The sequence below is a fragment of the Pleurodeles waltl genome, chromosome 9, assembly GCF_031143425.1.
Source record: "Pleurodeles waltl isolate 20211129_DDA chromosome 9, aPleWal1.hap1.20221129, whole genome shotgun sequence".
Taxonomy (NCBI): Eukaryota; Metazoa; Chordata; class Amphibia; order Caudata; family Salamandridae; genus Pleurodeles; species Pleurodeles waltl.
The window spans coordinates 505,644,407-505,667,588 of record NC_090448.1 but is presented as its reverse complement, the minus strand read 5'-3'; the positions used below and the strand labels follow the sequence as shown (position 1 = coordinate 505,667,588).

Genomic DNA, 23,182 nt, shown 5'->3' with positions numbered 1-23,182 from the left:
CAGGAGCCGCCCGCCAAGCGGGAACCGCCAGAAGACCGTACCGCGGTCACAAGAACGCGGCGTTCATTCTGGGTTTCCCACTGGGCTGGCGGGCGACCGCCAAAAGGCCGCCCGCCAGCCCAGTGGGAAACACCCTTCCACGAGGAAGCCGGCTCCGAATGGAGCCGGCGGAGTGGAAGGGGTGTGACGGGTGCACTAGCACCTGTCGCGAATTTCAGTGTCTGCTAAGCAGACACTGAAATTCAAAGTGGGGCCCTCTTACGGGGGCCCCTCGACACCCCATACCGCCATCCTGTTCCTGGCGGCCGAAACGCCAGGAACAGGATGGCGGTACGGGGGTCGGAATCCGCCATGGAGGATTCCCCAGGGCAGCGGGAAACTGCCGGGACACCGCCAGTTTCCCGTTTCTGACCGCAGCTGTACCGCTGCGGTCAGAATTGCCCTGGATGCACCGCCAGCCTGTTGGCGGTGCATCCGCGGTACCCTACCCTGGCGGTCTCGGACCGCCAGGGTAGGAATGACCCCCTTAATGTTATATTTGTTGAAGCAAAGACACATGGAACATAATGATGCAGCATGTATACAATTGCATTTGTCAGTACGTTTGAGAATAAGATGATACCTTGATCTTTCCTACTGCAAACTTATTCTGAGATTGTGTCATCACTAACCATAAGTTATAAAATAGTTGGACTGTTTATGGTGAATTTTAATGCCTCATCATGAATTATTCACCCTGGTCATGGATTATAAATAACCTGATGTGCATCCATTGTAGAACTGACATGAACTTTCCTGACTTGCCAGTTCTACTGAGCCTCAGACAAAGAGAATACAGCAGACTTTGTGTGCAGTCTGGTGAGCCTGACTGGAGAGCTCAGATTGGCATGCAGTCAGTGGGCATTTGGCAAAGATATATCAGTCATGCAACACTGCTAAGGAATTAGAACTTGAGTACTGCATAGTGACTCAAGGGACATGTTTATGATCTCATTTCAGGAGGACTCAGGAAGTCAGTGTGGTTGGCGGGCATAAATCATAAAGGCATTGGCTCCGGCTTGCCTCTTCTAGTGCGCCACATCTGAGACAGGCAATGGCATCCAGTATACGAGGCTGGCTGAAGTGGTGTGAGGTTGGCTGGGGGGCTCACTAATAGGCAAATGGGCAGTCTTGGCATGGACAGGTCAGTGATTGCAACACTGAGGAGAGTGTAGAAAATCCAAATTTTCTGCATGGTCACCCAGATTTCTGCCTTTTTCTGGGCCCAATTTTGGCTAAATTACCTGTGCTCCCACTTTAAACATTGTTAAATTGACATATCCCTGATTGACATATTTACCTTGCCAACAAGTCCTTACTATATGGTTTGAAAAAAGCACACAGGGACTTGAAGGGAAACGCTAACTGCGGACGGCAGCCCCGACTGTGCCACCCTGTAAGACATGGCTTTGGGTCTACCATGTGTAGCCTGACTATGACAGCCTAAAATCCTTCTGTCAAACCTGTTAAAATAACCCTTTTGGCAGGTGGGCAACCTTGCTTTCAAATATTAAGAAGTCACTCCTAAGTGCGCCATTTTGCCTACAAGGTGTGGCACCTAATATTCAAAAGTGGAACATGTGCAAAATTAAAGTTGCCATTTTTCTCCAATGACCAGCCTCCAAAAGCTATTTTCACTGGACGGGCTGTAGCTGAATCCTAGCAAATGTCAAAGTACAGATTATAAACTTTAATCTGTGAATTTGATAGGAAAGTGAAGTAATTAAAATAATATTTTTAATATTTATTAAAATTCAATCCAATGGTAATGTTCGATTTTTATTAGATATTTTGGAAAATTTAGAAACTTACCTTTTACCTGCCTGAACCTCCAGTAGGCAAATTAGTATTAGCCTACCGACAGCTGCAGTGCCAGTGTTTGGTCTCAGTGAGGTGGGAGAATTGGTTCCATAGCAGAAACAGTTGTCAGGATTTAGGGAGGTGTTATTCCCCTTGCAGGAAGACCGGTTTGGGTGGACCCAGGAGCTTTATTTACTTTAAAGGATCTGTCCTTTACAAAAAATATAAGGTGATACATGCTGAAGGCAGACCTTTGTTGCCCCAGCCTGGCTCCAAACCCAGTGGGAGGGAAACTTTCCCAGAGTCAGTTTTGAGTCACCACAAAGGAGGGGGGCTACCCATTTCCCTGGGGAGTCTTCTGGCTGGGCACATAGGTTCTGCACAAGGTAGATTGGCTTCCTGCACCTTAGATTTTATGAATTAGACGCACTATGGGATCATTTGCAGTACAGGAAACAAGAACTGCTGTCATAGTAGGTACAGTTGCAACAGGGAACTTTTACACCATAGGTAAGGGAGGAACCATGAGTCACCCACCCACTAGCTTGTGCCAGCGATAAATGTGGCACCCCAACATTTTCTTGATGTTTGGAAGTTCAGAAGAGGACTGAACCCCACTTGCTATAACCTGAATGGAGCATTGAATGACTGGACCTGCTCCCTTCTATACCAAGGACAAAGCCATGGACACCAAGGATCAGTGGTCTGATTTCCTTTGTGGCTACAGAGACACAACAAGCTAAAGAACCCCGTTTCCTGGATGACCAGATGCCCGTTTACGACTGGACATGCACTGGACCCTGAACAACGTCTTTGCTGACCCAAGAACTGAAGTCCTAAAAACCCCAAATGACGTATGGAAGCTTTGTGTGACAAGCTAAGGAAAAAGGTGTTTACCACTGCAAAGGTTTAGAGTTTGAAAACATTCTGACTTCCACACTTATGTTCTCAAACTTGTTCAGCATAATTGACATGGTAAATATTTTCCAGTGGTGCCAGGTTAATTGCACTATGACGGCAAGGAATTACAAGAGGTGATGTACACACAGTTAATGAGAAATCTGCATCATATCATCTACCACCCCAGAATTTAGCTACACTTGTTTCTGTGTAACCTAGGCCAGGTGCACATTATTGTTTGATATTTGGCATCTAATGTATATATTTTGTTTTGACTCTGTGGTGAATTATACATTATAGTGAATGTATACACAGAAAACATTTGTTGGTACACAAGACCAATGCAGACAGGAATGGTAATATTTACACACAATTCACATTGCATCAATGTATTTTATTTTACTAGAACACACACACACTTATCTTCAGCTCGGAGGTCCCAGGAGGGTTGGAACTGCTGCCTTCACTCTCTGGCTGACCAGCAGTCCCAACTTTGTCACAGAGTGGGATGGAGTCAGTGAGACTTCTGACCCCTCCCCACTGTGTGTTGAGGTGTTACTGATTGACACTCGCCCTGGGCGCTTCAGGGCTTAAACCTGAAGTGCCCAGGTCGAAGTCAATGGGTGACGCTTCCCCTCATCAACGAGGGGAAGGGCCTCGAGGCACCTTTGCTGAGCTGAAGAGGTCACGCCCATAGAAACTGTGACCTCTTCAGTCCAGCAAAGTTCAGCTCAGGCAGCCAGGAGTTTGCGCAAATCGCGCATGTCTCGCTCCTGGCTGCCTGATCTAAACATGAAGAGTGTCCGTCAGGCTGACCTTTGCTCAGCCTGACAGACATTCTTCATGAGGGGCAAAAGATGAGGGGGTGTGGCCCCTCCGCCCTAAAGGACGGGCCGCGGCTGAACTGCTCTGTAATGGGCCATCACTATCATGTCGTCATTTATAACCAAGCAGGGAATATGTGTCAAAAGGGAAGGGGCTCCAAATACTCTTCAAAATCCCCACCCCCACTTCTACAGGTTAGTAAGGCCTCCCTGACCAGAATTCTATGTTTGCCATCATGTATTTGATTTAATTTGTAAAACAGTAACAGAACTGTTATGTTTAAATAAGTCCATACATATTTAAACAAAGCCATCTTAATAGAATAACTGTGAAAAATTCGTTGGGGGCCAGATATTTATTTTTCATTGGGGGAGCATTAAAAATTTTGAAGACCACTGCTTTAAATTTTGTCTTTATCTTGTTGGTCTTGCTATGTGTGTGTTCAGAGACGGAGGACAAATGTCAGACTAGTCTTCTTCCATATTCCTGCTTCTTGTTTCTACATGGTGGTGGTGTTTACTTTTGTTTCTCTGCAGAGTGAGGCGTTTTTTGTGCACCCTCCTGCACAAAAAACAACCTTCTGAGACATCATCCTCTTTCTATGTGTGCTGCAGAATGCAGCACACATAAAAAGAGCAAGAAACTAGGAGAAATACAGATATTTCTCCACGCTAAACCTCACCTGGGAAGGCGTAGCATTTTTTATGCATTCCCAGGTATACCAGTAATGGTAAATCTGAGAATGTGACAAAATCCATAGATGGATCTGTGGGAACACACACGCTCCAGCCATGGAATGCCTCCCTGAGACAGAGTATCGCAACACAGTGATTTGCGCTGCATTGCGTTACTCTCGATTTATCAAGCCATGAAGGGCCACACAAGGTGGCCTTATGTGGCTTGATAAGTTGAATTTAGTAGTTGTGTCGCCCTTGTGCCTTCTTGCGTGGTGCAAGGGGCGATGTAAATACTTTATAAGTATGCCCTAAAGCATGCACTCCATCATTTTCTTTGCACTCCTCCGTTATCAGATGGCTAAATAGAAAAGGGGACACATTGCTATTATTGTTTCATGCAAAGCATCATAGCATCAACTTTAGTAAATCCAGCCCATGTCTTGTAGTTTAACATGCATTCCAATGTAAACCTGGCAACTAATGTGCCTTCATCCAGTTGAAACAGCGTTGCAGATTCTGCTACTGCATTGTCCTTGACTAGCAGCTGACAAGGACTGGCGCATTTATAAACTTCAAACAAGAATATGCAAGCTAATAACTTGTATTCCACCCTCCTGGAATATCAGTTTATCCAAACTAGGCAGTGGCCTCAGGGAAAGTGTGTCGATCTCAACCTTCCTCAAAACCCTCCACTGACTTTCCGCCCCAGCCAGTATTTAATATTAAATCCACACAAAAACAACATGAGAGAAATTTCCCTCATAGCTTTGCCCCAGCATCACATCATGTATCCCTATTCCAATCCTTATATCAGGCATACGCTTGCTGCTGAGAAGATCGGAATTCAGATTGGTAAACCACTGAGAGCTGTCAGCAGCTTCTGCGTTCTAGCAGTCACGTTCTGAAACTTGGTCCTCTTTATCATTAAGGTTATCCAAACTTTTGGTGCTGATTTATTATTTGGCAGCCGGTCTGTGTTCTGCAAGGGATATGGAGTAAATGATTCCATTGCACTGGCCGCAGTACCGATGGCCAGATCAACAAATGTCTAGCATTGGCAGGAACTGTTGTCATGGCGGTTCCAGGCAATATATTAAAATTTTGCAGTACGGCTCTTTCAACCAAGACAGAGTCATAAGGCAAACTTACCAAGTTTTTTTATTATTATTTAAAAACAGAAAATCCAAAAGGAGTATTGCTTCCTACAGCGAGGGGTCATTGAGCACTTTCAAATGCCCCTTACCACCAGGTTTTTACTGGCCATGACGGACATTGAAAAATGGCTATATGTCCACCCATCTAATTTAGGTGTACAATATATAACCAAACCTCTGACAGCCTTTATGCTGTTGGGCCATCAGAGAAGTTTGACCACAGCAGAGAAGGAGTCGTCTCTGCCACCATCTAACTACGGTCCGTTCACATTCAAGTTGGATGAGCGACCTTAGTCTTGGCGGGAGGGAACTATGGGCCAGATGTACGAAAGGATTTGACCTATTCTGTGTCTATGGGAAAAAGCTTTCGTACATATGGCCCTATTTCACTGTTGCAATGGAGTTCTGTCTCCTCCAAGATCTAAATCAGGCCTTTGGACTCTCTCTGAAAGACTTTAGGATCTTCAGACCTTCTTGTTCATGTCATCAGTTAATTTCAACCACATCAGCGACTTTACCAAACATACAATATGTGCCCAACTACACGTTACGAAGCATATACAAGTAAAGGCCACTCTACTTCCTATAGTCCCCAATTATCAATTACATAACAATGAAATTATGAAGGTTGCCTATTTCATAATAAAACACTAAAATAAATCTAGAACCTATAATATAGTAAAATAAAATGTTGCTGGTACCAGTGCATCAATATACATCAATTTAAATGATGTGATAGAGTTCAGGTATAAAGCAACATATTTCATAAATCTGTTAATTCGAATGTGAAATTTCCCGCCACCTCTCACTTTCTTTTCTCGCTTCCTGTGTTGCAGATTGGTGCTCAGTGCTACGTGGAATGCTCTGCCCTGACGCAGAAAGGCCTCAAGACAGTGTTCGATGAAGCCATTTTAACAATTTTTCACCCCAAGAAGAAGAAGGGGGGCCGTCTGACCTGCGACCAGTGCTGTTCAATCGTATGAGATAACTCCCAGAATGCAGCAGGACGGTACTACATTAAACATGTTTAAGAGCCGCTGCCGAGAAATGTGCCTGCTACAACAGGTTGCGGCAACAATGGCTGAATGCCGAAGAGGGCACGCTGCTGCCTGCAAGCTGAATGGGGAGAATGACCAGTATGGAGCGCCCTCATTAATCCAGGCTGCCTTCAATCTGTGAAACCCTCAAACTACAATATGTTAGATATGTAATTGGAATTTTATTTTCCCATTAATTACTTTTGAGACCCAGGCCAGATTTGTTGCGTTGTCTTCTACACATCAGAAGAAACAAAAATGCCAGGTGGCTTAAACCAGACCTCCTTCTGCTAATACTGTTGCAATAATGGTGCTTTGATGACCCCTCAAAAAAAAAAAAAGTCGGTTGGTACATCCTCGGTATGCTTAACACAACTGGGTGAAAAGCACACAATTTATGAATTACTTCGATACAATAAGTATTCTAGGTTATATTTATTACATTCCAGACATATTTGACAACTTACATAATACTAAAAGTAACTGGACCTAAATTTTAAGTTTCACAAGATGGTGTGTTCACACTTACATCTGTGTGTCACCCATGGAAATCGAATGCTGCCTTCTGTTTTATTAGCTATTTTAAATCAAGGGCTGATAGATTTCTGGGAGCACAGAAGCATTTCAAAGAGTGTATGATATCTGTGTAGATGTATAAGTTTTATATTGGATGTTTTCTGTAATAAGCACGCGTATGCAGAGACTGTCCACATTATGTGAAAGCAAGTCTGGAATTTAACATAAAAACTCATTCCTCTAAGACGCTGCTAGTGAATATCTTGATTTCAAAGCATAGCAAGAGTGGTGAATACAACAAAAAGCATGTGAAACGTTTGCTGAGTGAAGTTGCCTCTGAGCCACTGCTTAATTTGAGCCTGTGGTTTCCGGTGCTCGGCACTAACACTTAATTTTGTCAACACCAGAGCTTTTACCAGACTGTCAGATGGATCTCTGCCTGTCTAATTTAGAGATCAGCACAACCGTTGTTTATGTAATCGATATACATTAAAAACGACTATTGACTGCCACACAAGCCATTCTTATAGCTCTGAGGCCTGGGACAGGCTAAATTGTCACTCCTGTTAGCGTGTGATGGTTAGTAATTGCGTTGGTACTGCCATCGGCAGCGCTGTCAGGGGCAATTGGCGATGCAAGCTGCAGTGGCGTCCTGTCGAGGGTCCAAGCACGTATTATTATTATTTTTTAAACAAATTAAGCACCGATGTGATGGCTTCAAGAGGACCACATGTATCGTGAGTGACATACGTACAAATGTGAGCCTATATGGAAGCACTGTATCCATACACCCGTCTCTTGGGCCCGGAGAAAATGTAGGTCGGAAGGCTAGCGTTATGACGTGACCATAAGGCCTAGTTCAAGAAGACAGGGGAAACATGTGAGTCATAAGTTATGCCTACATTTGTTTCTGAGTTACTCTTATTTGTATCATTTAAATACTCCGACCAATACATAACTTATAACTGTCTGGAGAAACAGGAGTAATGTCTGGTGTTCATGAATAAAAACGCTCTGCATTTTTTCTTATCCTATGTAATTTAATGTATAAAATAAACAGGTTTAAGTTTACGAAATCAGGCACATTTTTAATTTGATTTTTAAATTCCTTCCTATATGCAGTTTAATGTATTTTGCTAATTTACTAACTACAAAAACTCTAACCTGGAGTTCTGGACTAGTGTGCTACCCGCCGAAAAGCGCTTCAAAGCCTCAACGAGGCAGTAAGCGCTATATAAATGCAATTTACAGTTATTATTTACAATATATATCCTTTTTCCTATGTCTCTTGCCCATCTAAAACTGCGGTAATTGGGAAATTTTCAGGCACTGTTTTTAACATGCACAGCTAGGTATTTCAGAATTTTAAGTTTGAGGAAATGCATTTGATAATGGTTGTGAACTCTAAGTTGTGTCTGACTGGGTGTTAAAACTACATAACTGGGAGTTCCCTAGCAACTTCCCTGACTCTATTCGGTAAACACTCACATGCATAGCCACAGCTAAAATATCAAGTGCATACTTGTGTTACATACTCATATTTCACAGACATAAACAAGTGCTTACACCTTTGTACATCAGGTGTAACTTACCACATGTGCAATGTACATCTTTTTCCATGCACATGTCGCCTTCCAACCGAAAAACATTTTAGATATCTGGAGAAACATTTTAGATATCTGGCCGCTAGACTTCAAAGTGTTTCAAATCATCTGAACGGAAGTAAAAACGGACGCTCTTGAGGAAAAAACAAATGGCATCTTTATTTTCGATATGTGGCCTTTTTAGGGGAAGTGGTCTGTAAGGCATGAACGCATGTACAATAAACACTGTTTTATGCCGATAAACGTATACATTCTGTGTCCGACCATTTAAATGGCTGCCTATAAAAAAAAAACTCAGTGCCTAACGATTCCCATTGCCGTCTTTATCCAATATTGTACTTGAATGTTGATATTAACGTGTAAGTACCCATTACCCAAAGAACAGTTGGGCCTAGACTAAAGTTTTGCTATTACCCCAAAACAGTTGGGCCTGGACTTACTCAATGTGGGAAGTTGGTTCTGTATGTACTATTTCAAAGTAAGAAATAGCATGCACAGAGTCCAAGGGTTCCCCTTAGAGGTAAGATAGTGGCAAAAAGAGATAATTCTAATGCTCTATTTTGTGGTAGTGTGGTCGAGCAGTAGGCTTATCAGAGGGTAGTGTTAAGCATTTGTTGTACACACACAGGCAATACATGAGGAACACACACTCCCAGACAATTCCAGGCCAATAGGTTTTTATTTAGAAAAATATATTTTCTTAGTTTATTTTATGAACCACAGGTTCAAGATTTACTATCAATACTTCAAATGAAAGGTACTTCACATAGGTATCATAGGAACTTTGAATCATCACAATAGCATGTACAGTTTTGGCAAAAATGGCAATAAGCACAACAGTTCTTGGGGGAGGTAAGTATTTCTTAGTTTTTCAGGTAAGTAAAGCACTTACAGGGTTCAAAGTTGGGTCCAAGGTAGCCCACCGTTGGGGGTTCATGGCAACCCCAAAGTTACCACACCAGCAGCTCAGGGCCGGTCAGGTGCAGAGGTCAAAGTGGTGCCCAAAACGCATAGGCTTCAATGGAAATAGGGGTGCCCCGGTTTCAGTCTGCCAGCAAGTAAGTACCCGTGACTTCGGAGGGCAGACCAGGGGGTTTTTGAAGGGCACCGGGGGGACACAAGTCAGCACAGAAAGTACACCCTCAGCGGCACAGGGGCTGCCGGGTGCAGTGTGCAAACAGGTGTCGGGTTCGCAATGAGTTTCAATGGGAGACCCAGGGGTCTCTTCAGCGATGCAGGCAGGCAAGGGGGGGGCTCGTCGGGGTAGCCACCACCTGGGCTAGGGAGAGGGCCTCCTGGGGGTCACTCCTGCACTGGAAGTCAGATCCTTCAGGTCCTGGGGGCTGCGGGTGAAGTGTCTTTACCAGGCGTCGGGTTCCTTGAAGCAGGGAGTCGCGGTCAGGGGGAGCCTCTGGATTCCCTCTGCAGGCGTCGCTGTGAGGGCTCAGGGTGGTCAACTCTGGCTACTCACGATCTCGCAGTCGCCGGGGAGTCCTCCCTGTAGAGTTAGTTTTCTGTAGGTTGAGCCGGGGGCCCGTCGGGTGCAGAGTGGAAAGTCTCACGCTTCCGGCGGGAAACTTGTAGTCTTTAAAAGTTGCTTCTTTGTTGCAAAGTTTAAGGTCCTGAGCTCGCCCCCCACGACCGCAGCACCAACCTGCTGCCTCCTGCCTCTGTACCCCGACCACGCTGCTGTTTGCGTGTTCGAGGCCCTCCTCCACCCGCAGGCATCCTCCTGCGCCTCATCCCTGGGGTCTAGTGGGCTCTGACTAGCTTCACTTGACCCGTGTGCCGCTTTCCGCCGTCCTGTAAGTTGTTTTTCTCATTTTTCTGCGCCTCGCCTCCGGCGCTTCTGCCCCCGTTGTGCCCCTCTGATTGCTGTTTCCCCGATCGTGTACTGTGCCATTACTGTATTTCATACTGTGTGTTTTCATATTGTGACTGCCTTTAATTTCGCTCGATTTTTTGTGCCTTTTGCCCCTTGTGCGCTCCCCCTGCTCTCCGATCCCTGCCGCTGCCTCCCTGCGGCCCCGCCCCCCTCGCGCCCCCATTCGCCGCTCCCTCCCGCCTCCCAGCTGCTCCTCCCTCCCCCCTCCCTTCTTAATGCTGGCGCTGCGCGTCGCGAGTGAGCGACCTCTGACCTGTTTCAGGTCCTGAGCTCGCCCCCCACGACCGCAGCACCAACCTGCTGCCTCCTGCCTCTGTCCCCCGACCACGCTGCTGTTTGCGTGTTCGAGGCCCTCCTCCACCCGCAGGCATCCTCCTGCGCCTCATCCCTGGGGTCTAGTGGGCTCTGACTAGCTTCACTTGACCCGTGTGCCGCTTTCCGCCGTCCTGTAAGTTGTTTTTCTCATTTTTCTGCGCCTCGCCTCCGGCGCTTCTGCCCCCGTTGTGCATCTCTGATTGCTGTTTCCCCGATCGTGTACTGTGCCATTACTGTATTTCATACTGTGTGTTTTCATATTGTGACTGCCTTTAATTTTGCTCGATTTTTTGTGCCTTTTGCCCCTTGTGCGCTCCCCCTGCTCTCCGATCCCTGCCGCTGCCTCCCTGCGGCCCCGCCCCCCTCGCGCCCCCATTCGCCACTCCCTCCCGCCTCCCGCCTCCCAGCTGCTCCTCCCTCCCCCCTCCCTTCTTAATGGCTGGCACTGCGCGTCGCGAGTGAGAGACCTCTGACCTGTTTCAGGTCCTGAGCTCGCCCCCCACGACCGCAGCACCAACCTGCTGCCTCCTGCCTCTGTCCCCCGACCACGCTGCTGTTTGCGTGTTCGAGGCCCTCCTCCACCCGCAGGCATCCTCCTGCGCCTCATCCCTGGGGTCTAGTGGGCTCTGACTAGCTTCACTTGACCCGTGTGCCGCTTTCCGCCGTCCTGTAAGTTGTTTTTCTCATTTTGCTGCGTCTCGCCTCCGGCGCTTCTGCCCCCGTTGTGCCCCTCTGATTGCTGTTTCCCCGATCATGTACTGTGCCATTACTGTATTTCATACTGTGTGTTTTCATATTGTGACTGCCTTTAATTTCGCTCGATTTTTTGTGCCTTTTGCCCCTTGTGCGCTCCCCCTGCTCTCCGATCCCTGCCGCTGCCTCCCTATGGCCCCGCCCCCCTCGCGCCCCCATTCGCCGCTCCCTCCCGCCTCCCGCCTCCCAGCTGCTCCTCCCTCCCCCCTCCCTTCTTAATGGCTGGCGCTGCGCGTCGCGAGTGAGCGACCTCTGACCTGTTTCAGGTCCTGAGCTCGCCCCCTTGACCGCAGCACCAACCTGCTGCCTCCTGCCTCTGTCCCCCGACCACGCTGCTGTTTGCGTGTTCGAGGCCCTCCTCCACCCGCAGGCATCCTCCTACGCCTCATCCCTGGGGTCTAGTGGGCTCTGACTAGCTTCACTTGGCCCGTGTGCCGCTTTCCGCCGTCCTGTAAGTTGTTTTTCTCATTTTTCTTCACCTCGCCTCCGGCGCTTCTGCCCCCGTTGTGCCCCTCTGATTGCTGTTTCCCCGATCGTGTACTGTGCCATTACTGTATTTCATACTGTGTGTTTTCATATTGTGACTGCCTTTAATTTCGCTCGATTTTTTGTGCCTTTTGCCCCTTGTGCGCTCCCCCTGCTCTCCGATCTCTGCCGCTGCCTCCCTGCGGCCCTGCCCCCCTCGCGCCCCCATTCGCCGCTCCCTCCCGCCTCCCGCCTCCCAGCTGCTCCTCCCTCCCCCCTCCCTTCTTAATGGCTGGCGCTGCGCGTCGCGAGTGAGCGACCTCTGACCTGTGTCAGGTCCTGAGCTCGCCCCCCACGACCGCAGCACCAACCTGCTGCCTCCTGCCTCTGTCCCCCGACCACGCTGCTGTTTGCGTGTTCGAGGCCCTCCTCCACCCGCAGGCATCCTCCTGCGCCTCATCCCTGGGGTCTAGGGGGCTCTGACTAGCTTCACTTGACCCGTGTGCCGCTTTCTGCCGTCCTGTAAGTTGTTTTTCTCATTTTTCTGCGCCTCGCCTCCGGCGCTTCTGCCCCCGTTGTGCCCCTCTGATTGCTGTTTCCCCGATCGTGTACTGTGCCATTACTGTATTTCATACTGTGTGTTTTCATATTGTGACTGCCTTTAATTTCGCTCGATTTTTTGTGCCTTTTGCCCCTTGTGCGCTCCCCCTGCTCTCCGATCCCTGCCGCTGCCTCCCTGCGGCCCGCCCCCCTCGCGCCCCCATTCGCCGCTCCCTCCCGCCTCCCGCCTCCCAGCTGCTCCTTCCTCCCCCCTCCCTTCTTAATGGCTGGCGCTGCGCGTCGCGAGTGAGCGACCTCTGACCTGTTTCAGGTCCTGAGCTCGCCCCCCACGACCGCAGCACTAACCTGCTGCCTCCTGCCTCTGTCCCCCGACGACGCTGCTGTTTGCGTGTTCGAGGCCCTCCTCCACCCGCAGGCATCCTCCTGCGCCTCATCCCTGGGGTCTAGTGGGCTCTGACTAGCTTCACTTGACCCGTGTGCCGCTTTCCGCCGTCCTGTAAGTTGTTTTTCTCATTTTTCTGCGCCTCGCCTCCGGCGCTTCTGCCCCCGTTGTGCCCCTCTGATTGCTGTTTCCCCGATTGTGTACTGTGCCATTACTGTATTTCATACTGTGTGTTTTCATATTGTGACTGCCTTTAATTTCGCTCAATTTTTTGTGCCTTTTGCCCCTTGTGCGCTCCCCCTGCTCTCCGATCCCTGCCGCTGCCTCCCTGCGGCCCCGCCCCCCTCGCGCCCCCATTCGCCGCTCCCTCCCGCCTCCCGCCTCCCAGCTGCTCCTCCCTCCCCCCTCCCTTCTTAATGGCTGGCGCTGCGCGTCACGAGTGAGCGACCTCTGACCTGTTTCAGGTCCTGAGCTCGCCCCCCACGACCGCAGCACCAACCTGCTGCCTCCTGCCTCTTTCCCCCGACCACGCTGCTGTTTGCGTGTTCGAGGCCCTCCTCCACCCGCAGGCATCCTCCTGCGCCTCATCCCTGGGGTCTAGTGGGCTCTGACTAGCTTCACTTGACCCGTGTGCCGCTTTCCGCCGTCCTGTAAGTTGTTTTTCTCATTTTTCTGCGCCTCGCCTCCGGCGCTTCTGCCCCCGTTGTGCCCCTCTGATTGCTGTTTCCCCGATCGTGTACTGTGCTATTACTGTATTTCATACTGTGTGTTTTCATATTGTGACTGCCTTTAATTTCGCTCGATTTTTTGTGCCTTTTGCCCCTTGTGCGCTCCCCCTGCTCTCCGATCCCTGCCGCTGCCTCCCTGCGGCCCCGCCCCCCTCGCGCCCCCATTCGCCACTCCCTCCCGCCTCCCGCCTCCCAGCTGCTCCTCCCTCCCCCCTCCCTTCTTAATGGTTGGCGCTGCGCGTCGCGAGTGAGCGACCTCTGACCTGTTTCAGGTCCTGAGCTCGCCCCCCACGACTGCAGCACCAACCTGCTGCCTCCTGTCTCTGTCCCCCGACCACGCTGCTGTTTGCGTGTTCGAGGCCCTCCTCCACCCGCAGGCATCCTCCTGCGCCTCATCCCTGGGGTCTAGTGGGCTCTGACTAGCTTCACTTGACCCGTGTGCCGCTTTCCGCCGTCCTGTAAGTTGTTTTTCTAATTTTTCTGCGCCTCGCCTCCAGCGCTTCTGCCCCTGTTGTGCCCCTCTGATTGCTGTTTCCCCGATCGTGTACTGTGCCATTACTGTATTTCATACTGTGTGTTTTCATATTGTGACTGCCTTTAATTTCGCTCGATTTTTTGTGCCTTTTGCCCCTTGTGCGCCCCCCCTGCTCTCCGATCCCTGCCGCTGCCTCCCTGCGGCCCCGCCCCCCTCGCGCCCCCATTCGCCGCTCCCTCCCGCCTCCCAGCTGCTCCTCCCTCCCCCCTCCCTTCTTAATGCTGGCGCTGCGCGTCGCGAGTGAGCGACCTCTGACCTGTTTCAGGTCCTGAGCTCGCCCCCCACGACCGCAGCACCAACCTGCTGCCTCCTGCCTCTGTCCCCCGACCACGCTGCTGTTTGCGTGTTCGAGGCCCTCCTCCACCCGCAGGCATCCTCCTGCGCCTCATCCCTGGGGTCTAGTGGGCTCTGACTAGCTTCACTTGACCCGTGTGCCGCTTTCCGCCGTCCTGTAAGTTGTTTTTCTCATTTTTCTGCGCCTCGCCTCCGGCGCTTCTGCCCCCGTTGTGCATCTCTGATTGCTGTTTCCCCGATCGTGTACTGTGCCATTACTGTATTTCATACTGTGTGTTTTCATATTGTGACTGCCTTTAATTTTGCTCGATTTTTTGTGCCTTTTGCCCCTTGTGCGCTCCCCCTGCTCTCCGATCCCTGCCGCTGCCTCCCTGCGGCCCCGCCCCCCTCGCGCCCCCATTCGCCACTCCCTCCCGCCTCCCGCCTCCCAGCTGCTCCTCCCTCCCCCCTCCCTTCTTAATGGCTGGCACTGCGCGTCGCGAGTGAGAGACCTCTGACCTGTTTCAGGTCCTGAGCTCGCCCCCCACGACCGCAGCACCAACCTGCTGCCTCCTGCCTCTGTCCCCCGACCACGCTGCTGTTTGCGTGTTCGAGGCCCTCCTCCACCCGCAGGCATCCTCCTGCGCCTCATCCCTGGGGTCTAGTGGGCTCTGACTAGCTTCACTTGACCCGTGTGCCGCTTTCCGCCGTCCTGTAAGTTGTTTTTCTCATTTTGCTGCGTCTCGCCTCCGGCGCTTCTGCCCCCGTTGTGCCCCTCTGATTGCTGTTTCCCCGATCATGTACTGTGCCATTACTGTATTTCATACTGTGTGTTTTCATATTGTGACTGCCTTTAATTTCGCTCGATTTTTTGTGCCTTTTGCCCCTTGTGCGCTCCCCCTGCTCTCCGATCCCTGCCGCTGCCTCCCTATGGCCCCGCCCCCCTCGCGCCCCCATTCGCCGCTCCCTCCCGCCTCCCGCCTCCCAGCTGCTCCTCCCTCCCCCCTCCCTTCTTAATGGCTGGCGCTGCGCGTCGCGAGTGAGCGACCTCTGACCTGTTTCAGGTCCTGAGCTCGCCCCCTTGACCGCAGCACCAACCTGCTGCCTCCTGCCTCTGTCCCCCGACCACGCTGCTGTTTGCGTGTTCGAGGCCCTCCTCCACCCGCAGGCATCCTCCTACGCCTCATCCCTGGGGTCTAGTGGGCTCTGACTAGCTTCACTTGGCCCGTGTGCCGCTTTCCGACGTCCTGTAAGTTGTTTTTCTCATTTTTCTTCACCTCGCCTCCGGCGCTTCTGCCCCCGTTGTGCCCCTCTGATTGCTGTTTCCCCGATCGTGTACTGTGCCATTACTGTATTTCATACTGTGTGTTTTCATATTGTGACTGCCTTTAATTTCGCTCGATTTTTTGTGCCTTTTGCCCCTTGTGCGCTCCCCCTGCTCTCCGATCTCTGCCGCTGCCTCCCTGCGGCCCTGCCCCCCTCGCGCCCCCATTCGCCGCTCCCTCCCGCCTCCCGCCTCCCAGCTGCTCCTCCCTCCCCCCTCCCTTCTTAATGGCTGGCGCTGCGCGTCGCGAGTGAGCGACCTCTGACCTGTGTCAGGTCCTGAGCTCGCCCCCCACGACCGCAGCACCAACCTGCTGCCTCCTGCCTCTGTCCCCCGACCACGCTGCTGTTTGCGTGTTCGAGGCCCTCCTCCACCCGCAGGCATCCTCCTGCGCCTCATCCCTGGGGTCTAGGGGGCTCTGACTAGCTTCACTTGACCCGTGTGCCGCTTTCTGCCGTCCTGTAAGTTGTTTTTCTCATTTTTCTGCGCCTCGCCTCCGGCGCTTCTGCCCCCGTTGTGCCCCTCTGATTGCTGTTTCCCCGATCGTGTACTGTGCCATTACTGTATTTCATACTGTGTGTTTTCATATTGTGACTGCCTTTAATTTCGCTCGATTTTTTGTGCCTTTTGCCCCTTGTGCGCTCCCCCTGCTCTCCGATCCCTGCCGCTGCCTCCCTGCGGCCCGCCCCCCTCGCGCCCCCATTCGCCGCTCCCTCCCGCCTCCCGCCTCCCAGCTGCTCCTTCCTCCCCCCTCCCTTCTTAATGGCTGGCGCTGCGCGTCGCGAGTGAGCGACCTCTGACCTGTTTCAGGTCCTGAGCTCGCCCCCCACGACCGCAGCACTAACCTGCTGCCTCCTGCCTCTGTCCCCCGACGACGCTGCTGTTTGCGTGTTCGAGGCCCTCCTCCACCCGCAGGCATCCTCCTGCGCCTCATCCCTGGGGTCTAGTGGGCTCTGACTAGCTTCACTTGACCCGTGTGCCGCTTTCCGCCGTCCTGTAAGTTGTTTTTCTCATTTTTCTGCGCCTCGCCTCCGGCGCTTCTGCCCCCGTTGTGCCCCTCTGATTGCTGTTTCCCCGATTGTGTACTGTGCCATTACTGTATTTCATACTGTGTGTTTTCATATTGTGACTGCCTTTAATTTCGCTCAATTTTTTGTGCCTTTTGCCCCTTGTGCGCTCTCCCTGCTCTCCGATCCCTGCCGCTGCCTCCCTGCGGCCCCGCCCCCCTCGCGCCCCCATTCGCCGCTCCCTCCCGCCTCCCGCCTCCCAGCTGCTCCTCCCTCCCCCCTCCCTTCTTAATGGCTGGCGCTGCGCGTCACGAGTGAGCGACCTCTGACCTGTTTCAGGTCCTGAGCTCGCCCCCCACGACCGCAGCACCAACCTGCTGCCTCCTGCCTCTTTCCCCCGACCACGCTGCTGTTTGCGTGTTCGAGGCCCTCCTCCACCCGCAGGCATCCTCCTGCGCCTCATCCCTGGGGTCTAGTGGGCTCTGACTAGCTTCACTTGACCCGTGTGCCGCTTTCCGCCGTCCTGTAAGTTGTTTTTCTCATTTTTCTGCGCCTCGCCTCCGGCGCTTCTGCCCCCGTTGTGCCCCTCTGATTGCTGTTTCCCCGATCGTGTACTGTGCTATTACTGTATTTCATACTGTGTGTTTTCATATTGTGACTGCCTTTAATTTCGCTCGATTTTTTGTGCCTTTTGCCCCTTGTGCGCTCCCCCTGCTCTCCGATCCCTGCCGCTGCCTCCCTGCGGCCCCGCCCCCCTCGCGCCCCCATTCGCCACTCCCTCCCGCCTCCCGCCTCCCAGCTGCTCCTCCCTCCCCCCTCCCTTCTTAATGGTTGGCGCTGCGCGTCGCGAGAGAGCGACCTCTGACCTGTTTCAGGTCCTGAGCTCGCCCCCCACGACTGCAGCACCAACCTGCTGCCTCCTGTCTCTGTCCCCCGACCACGCTGCTGTTTGCGTGTTCGAGGCCCTCCTCCACCCGCAGGCATCCTCCTGCGCCTCATCCCTGGGGTCTAGTGGGCTCTGACTAGCTTCACTTGACCCGTGTGCCGCTTTCCGCCGTCCTGTAAGTTGTTTTTCTAATTTTTCTGCGCCTCGCCTCCGGCGCTTCTGCCCCTGTTGTGCCCCTCTGATTGCTGTTTCCCCGATCGTGTACTGTGCCATTACTGTATTTCATACTGTGTGTTTTCATATTGTGACTGCCTTTAATTTCGCTCGATTTTTTGTGCCTTTTGCCCCTTGTGCGCTCCCCCTGCTCTCCGATCCCTGCCGCTGCCTCCCTGCGGCCCGCCCCCCTCGCGCCCCCATTCGCCGCTCCCTCCCGCCTCCCGCCTCCCAGCTGCTCCTTCCTCCCCCCTCCCTTCTTAATGGCTGGCGCTGCGCGTCGCGAGTGAGCGACCTCTGACCTGTTTCAGGTCCTGAGCTCGCCCCCCACGACCGCAGCACTAACCTGCTGCCTCCTGCCTCTGTCCCCCGACGACGCTGCTGTTTGCGTGTTCGAGGCCCTCCTCCACCCGCAGGCATCCTCCTGCGCCTCATCCCTGGGGTCTAGTGGGCTCTGACTAGCTTCACTTGACCCGTGTGCCGCTTTCCGCCGTCCTGTAAGTTGTTTTTCTCATTTTTCTGCGCCTCGCCTCCGGCGCTTCTGCCCCCGTTGTGCCCCTCTGATTGCTGTTTCCCCGATTGTGTACTGTGCCATTACTGTATTTCATACTGTGTGTTTTCATATTGTGACTGCCTTTAAATTTGCTCGATTTTTTGTGCCTTTTGCCCCTTGTGCGCTCCCCCTGCTCTCCGATCCCTGCCGCTGCCTCCCTGCGGCCCCGCCCCCCTCGCGCCCCCATTCGCCGCTCCCTCCCGCATCCTGCCTCCCAGCTGCTCCTCCCTCCCCCCTCCCTTCTTAATGGCTGGCACTGCGCGTCGCAAGTGAGCGACCTCTGACCTGTGTCAGGTCCTGAGCTCGCCCCCCACGACCGCAGCACCAACCTGCTGCCTCCTGCCTCTGTCCCCCGACCACGCTGCTGTTTGCGTGTTCGAGGCCCTCCTCCACCCGCAGGCATCCTCCTGTGCCTCATCCCTGGGGTCTAGTGGGCTCTGACTAGCTTCACTTGACCCGTGTGCCACTTTCCCCCGTCCTGTAAGTTGTTTTTCTCATTTTTCTGCGCCACGCCTCCGGCGCTTCTGCCCCCGTTGTGCCCCTCTGATTGCTGTTTCCCCGATCGTGTACTGTGCCATTACTGTATTTCATACTGTGTGTTTTCATATTGTGACTGCCTTTAATTTCGCTCGATTTTTTGTGCCTTTTGCCCCTTGTGCGCTCTCCCTGCTCTCCGATCCCTGCCGCTGCCTCCCTGCGGCCCCGCCCCCCTCGCGCCCCCATTCGCCGCTCCCTCCCGCCTCCCGCCTCCCAGCTGCTCCTCCCTCCCCCCTCCCTTCTTAATGGCTGGCGCTGCGCGTCGCGAGTGAGCGACCTCTGACCTGTTTCAGGTCCTGAGCTAGCCCCCCACGACCGCAGCACCAACCTGCTGCCTCCTGCCTCTGTCCCCCGACCACGCTGCTGTTTGCGTGTTCGAGGCCCTCCTCCACTCGCAGGCATCCTCCTGCGCCTCATCCCTGGGGTCCCGTGGGCTCTGACTAGCTTCACTTGACCCGTGTGCCGCTTTCCGCCGTCCTGTAAGTTGTTTTTCTCATTTTTCTGCGCCTCGCCTCCAGCGCTTCTGCCCCCGTTGTGCCCCTCTGATTGCTGTTTCCCCGATCGTGTACTGTGCCATTACTGTATTTCATACTGTGTGTTTTCATATTGTGACTGCCTTTAATTTCGCTCGATTTTTTGTGCCTTTTGCCCCTTGTGCGCTCCCCCTGCTCTCCGATCCCTGCCGCTGCCTCCCTGCGGCCCCGCCCCCCTCGCACCCCCATTCGCCGCTCCCTCCCGCCTCCCGCCTCCCAGCTGCTCCTCCCTCCCCCCTCCCTTCTTAATGGCTGGCGCTGCGCGTCGCGAGTGAGCGACCTCTGACCTGTTTCAGGTCCTGAGCTAGCCCCCCACGACCGCAGCACCAACCTGCTGCCTCCTGCCTCTGTCCCCCGACCACGCTGCTGTTTGCGTGTTCGAGGCCCTCCTCCACCCGCAGGCATCCTCCTGCGCCTCATCCCTGGGGTCTAGTGGGCTCTGACTAGCTTCACTTGACCCGTGTGCCGCTTTCCGCCGTCCTGTAAGTTGTTTTTCTCATTTTTCTGCGCCTCGCCTCCAGCGCTTCTGCCCCCGTTGTGCCCCTCTGATTGCTGTTTCCCCGATCGTGTACTGTGCCATTACTGTATTTCATACTGTGTGTTTTCATATTGTGACTGCCTTTAATTTCGCTCGATTTTTTGTGCCTTTTGCCCCTTGTGCGCTCCCCCTGCTCTCCGATCCCTGCCGCTGCCTCCCTGCGGCCCCGCCCCCCTCGCGCCCCCATTCGCCGCTCCCTCCCGCCTCCCGCCTCCCAGCTGCTCCTCCCTCCCCCCTCCCTTCTTAATGGTTGGCGCTGCGCGTCGCGAGTGAGCGACCTCTGACCTGTTTCAGGTCCTGAGCTCGCCCCCCACGACTGCAGCACCAACCTGCTGCCTCCTGTCTCTGTCCCCCGACCACGCTGCTGTTTGCGTGTTCGAGGCCCTCCTCCACCCGCAGGCATCCTCCTGCGCCTCATCCCTGGGGTCTAGTGGGCTCTGACTAGCTTCACTTGACCCGTGTGCCGCTTTCCGCCGTCCTGTAAGTTGTTTTTCTAATTTTTCTGCGCCTCGCCTCCGGCGCTTCTGCCCCTGTTGTGCCCCTCTGATTGCTGTTTCCCCGATCGTGTACTGTGCCATTACTGTATTTCATACTGTGTGTTTTCATATTGTGACTGCCTTTAATTTCGCTCGATTTTTTGTGCCTTTTGCCCCTTGTGCGCTCCCCCTGCTCTCCGATCCCTGCCGCTGCCTCCCTGCGGCCCCGCCCCCCTCGCGCCCCCATTCGCCGCTCCCTCCCGCCTCCCGCCTCCCAGCTGCTCCTCCCTCCCCCTCCCTTCTTAATGGCTGGCGCTGCGCATCGCGAGTGAGCGACCTCTGACCTGTTTCAGGTCCTGAGCTCGCCCCCCACGACCGCAGCACCAACCTGCTGCCTCCTGCCTCTGTCCCCCGACCACGCTGCTGTTTGCGTATTCGAGGCCCTCCTCCACCCGCAGGCATCCTCCTGCGCCTCATCCGTGGGGTCTAGTGGGCTCTGACTAGCTTCACTTGACCCGTGTGCCGCTTTCCGCCGTCCTGTAAGTTGTTTTTCTCATTTTTCTGCGCCTCGCCTCCGGCGCTTCTGCCCCCGTTGTGCCCCTCTGATTGCTGTTTCCCCGATCGTGTACTGTGCCATTACTGTATTTCATACTGTGTGTTTTCATATTGTGACTGCCTTTAATTTTGCTCGATTTTTTGTGCCTTTTGCCCCTTGTGCGCTCCCCCTGCTCTCCGATCCCTGCCGCTGCCTCCCTGCGGCCCCGCCCCCCTCGCGCCCCCATTCGCCGCTCCCTCCCGCATCCCGCCTCCCAGCTGCTCCTCCCTCCCCCCTCCCTTCTTAATGGCTGGCACTGCGCGTCGCAAGTGAGCGACCTCTGACCTGTGTCAGGTCCTGAGCTCGCCCCCCACGACCGCAGCACCAACCTGCTGCCTCCTGCCTCTGTCCCCCGACCACGCTGCTGTTTGCGTGTTCGAGGCCCTCCTCCACCCGCAGGCATCCTCCTGTGCCTCATCCCTGGGGTCTAGTGGGCTCTGACTAGCTTCACTTGACCCGTGTGCCACTTTCCGCCGTCCTGTAAGTTGTTTTTCTCATTTTTCTGCGCCACGCCTCCGGCGCTTCTGCCCCCGTTGTGCCCCTCTGATTGCTGTTTCCCCGATCGTGTACTGTGCCATTACTGTATTTCATACTGTGTGTTTTCATATTGTGACTGCCTTTAATTTCGCTCGATTTTTTGTGCCTTTTGCCCCTTGTGCGCTCTCCCTGCTCTCCGATCCCTGCCGCTGCCTCCCTGCGGCCCCGCCCCCCTCGCGCCCCCATTCGCCGCTCCCTCCCGCCTCCCGCCTCCCAGCTGCTCCTCCCTCCCCCCTCCCTTCTTAATGGCTGGCGCTGCGCGTCGCGAGTGAGCGACCTCTGACCTGTTTCAGGTCCTGAGCTAGCCCCCCACGACCGCAGCACCAACCTGCTGCCTCCTGCCTCTGTCCCCCGACCACGCTGCTGTTTGCGTGTTCGAGGCCCTCCTCCACTCGCAGGCATCCTCCTGCGCCTCATCCCTGGGGTCCCGTGGGCTCTGACTAGCTTCACTTGACCCGTGTGCCGCTTTCCGCCGTCCTGTAAGTTGTTTTTCTCATTTTTCTGCGCCTCGCCTCCAGCGCTTCTGCCCCCGTTGTGCCCCTCTGATTGCTGTTTCCCCGATCGTGTACTGTGCCATTACTGTATTTCATACTGTGTGTTTTCATATTGTGACTGCCTTTAATTTCGCTCGATTTTTTGTGCCTTTTGCCCCTTGTGCGCTCCCCCTGCTCTCCGATCCCTGCCGCTGCCTCCCTGCGGCCCCGCCCCCCTCGCACCCCCATTCGCCGCTCCCTCCCGCCTCCCGCCTCCCAGCTGCTCCTCCCTCCCCCCTCCCTTCTTAATGGCTGGCGCTGCGCGTCGCGAGTGAGCGACCTCTGACCTGTTTCAGGTCCTGAGCTAGCCCCCCACGACCGCAGCACCAACCTGCTGCCTCCTGCCTCTGTCCCCCGACCACGCTGCTGTTTGCATGTTCGAGGCCCTCCTCCACCCGCAGGCATCCTCCTGCGCCTCATCCCTGGGGTCTAGTGGGCTCTGACTAGCTTCACTTGACCCGTGTGCCGCTTTCCGCCGTCCTGTAAGTTGTTTTTCTCATTTTTCTGCGCCTCGCCTCCAGCGCTTCTGCCCCCGTTGTGCCCCTCTGATTGCTGTTTCCCCGATCGTGTACTGTGCCATTACTGTATTTCATACTGTGTGTTTTCATATTGTGACTGCCTTTAATTTCGCTCGATTTTTTGTGCCTTTTGCCCCTTGTGCGCTCCCCCTGCTCTCCGATCCCTGCCGCTGCCTCCCTGCGGCCCCGCCCCCCTCGCGCCCCCATTCGCCGCTCCCTCCCGCCTCCCGCCTCCCAGCTGCTCCTCCCTCCCCCCTCCCTTCTTAATGGTTGGCGCTGCGCGTCGCGAGTGAGCGACCTCTGACCTGTTTCAGGTCCTGAGCTCGCCCCCCACGACTGCAGCACCAACCTGCTGCCTCCTGTCTCTGTCCCCCGACCACGCTGCTGTTTGCGTGTTCGAGGCCCTCCTCCACCCGCAGGCATCCTCCTGCGCCTCATCCCTGGGGTCTAGTGGGCTCTGACTAGCTTCACTTGACCCGTGTG

The 23,182-nt window shown here is 53.9% G+C and overlaps 1 protein-coding gene across 2 annotated transcripts in view; it reads left to right on the top strand.

The window, feature by feature from the left end:
- The window catches only part of RHOJ (ras homolog family member J), a 633,456-nt gene that overhangs the window by 585,635 nt on the left and 24,639 nt on the right, over window positions 1-23,182 (top strand). Inside the window, exon 5 of one of the 2 annotated variants that reach the window (XM_069207373.1) lies at window positions 6,232-6,404. In XM_069207373.1, the coding sequence (XP_069063474.1) occupies window positions 6,232-6,378 (147 nt within the window). In that variant the 3' untranslated portion in view covers window positions 6,379-6,404. Of the gene's footprint in view, window positions 1-6,231; window positions 8,025-23,182 lie in introns of those variants that run through there. The other variant, XM_069207372.1, reaches the window with a different exon arrangement.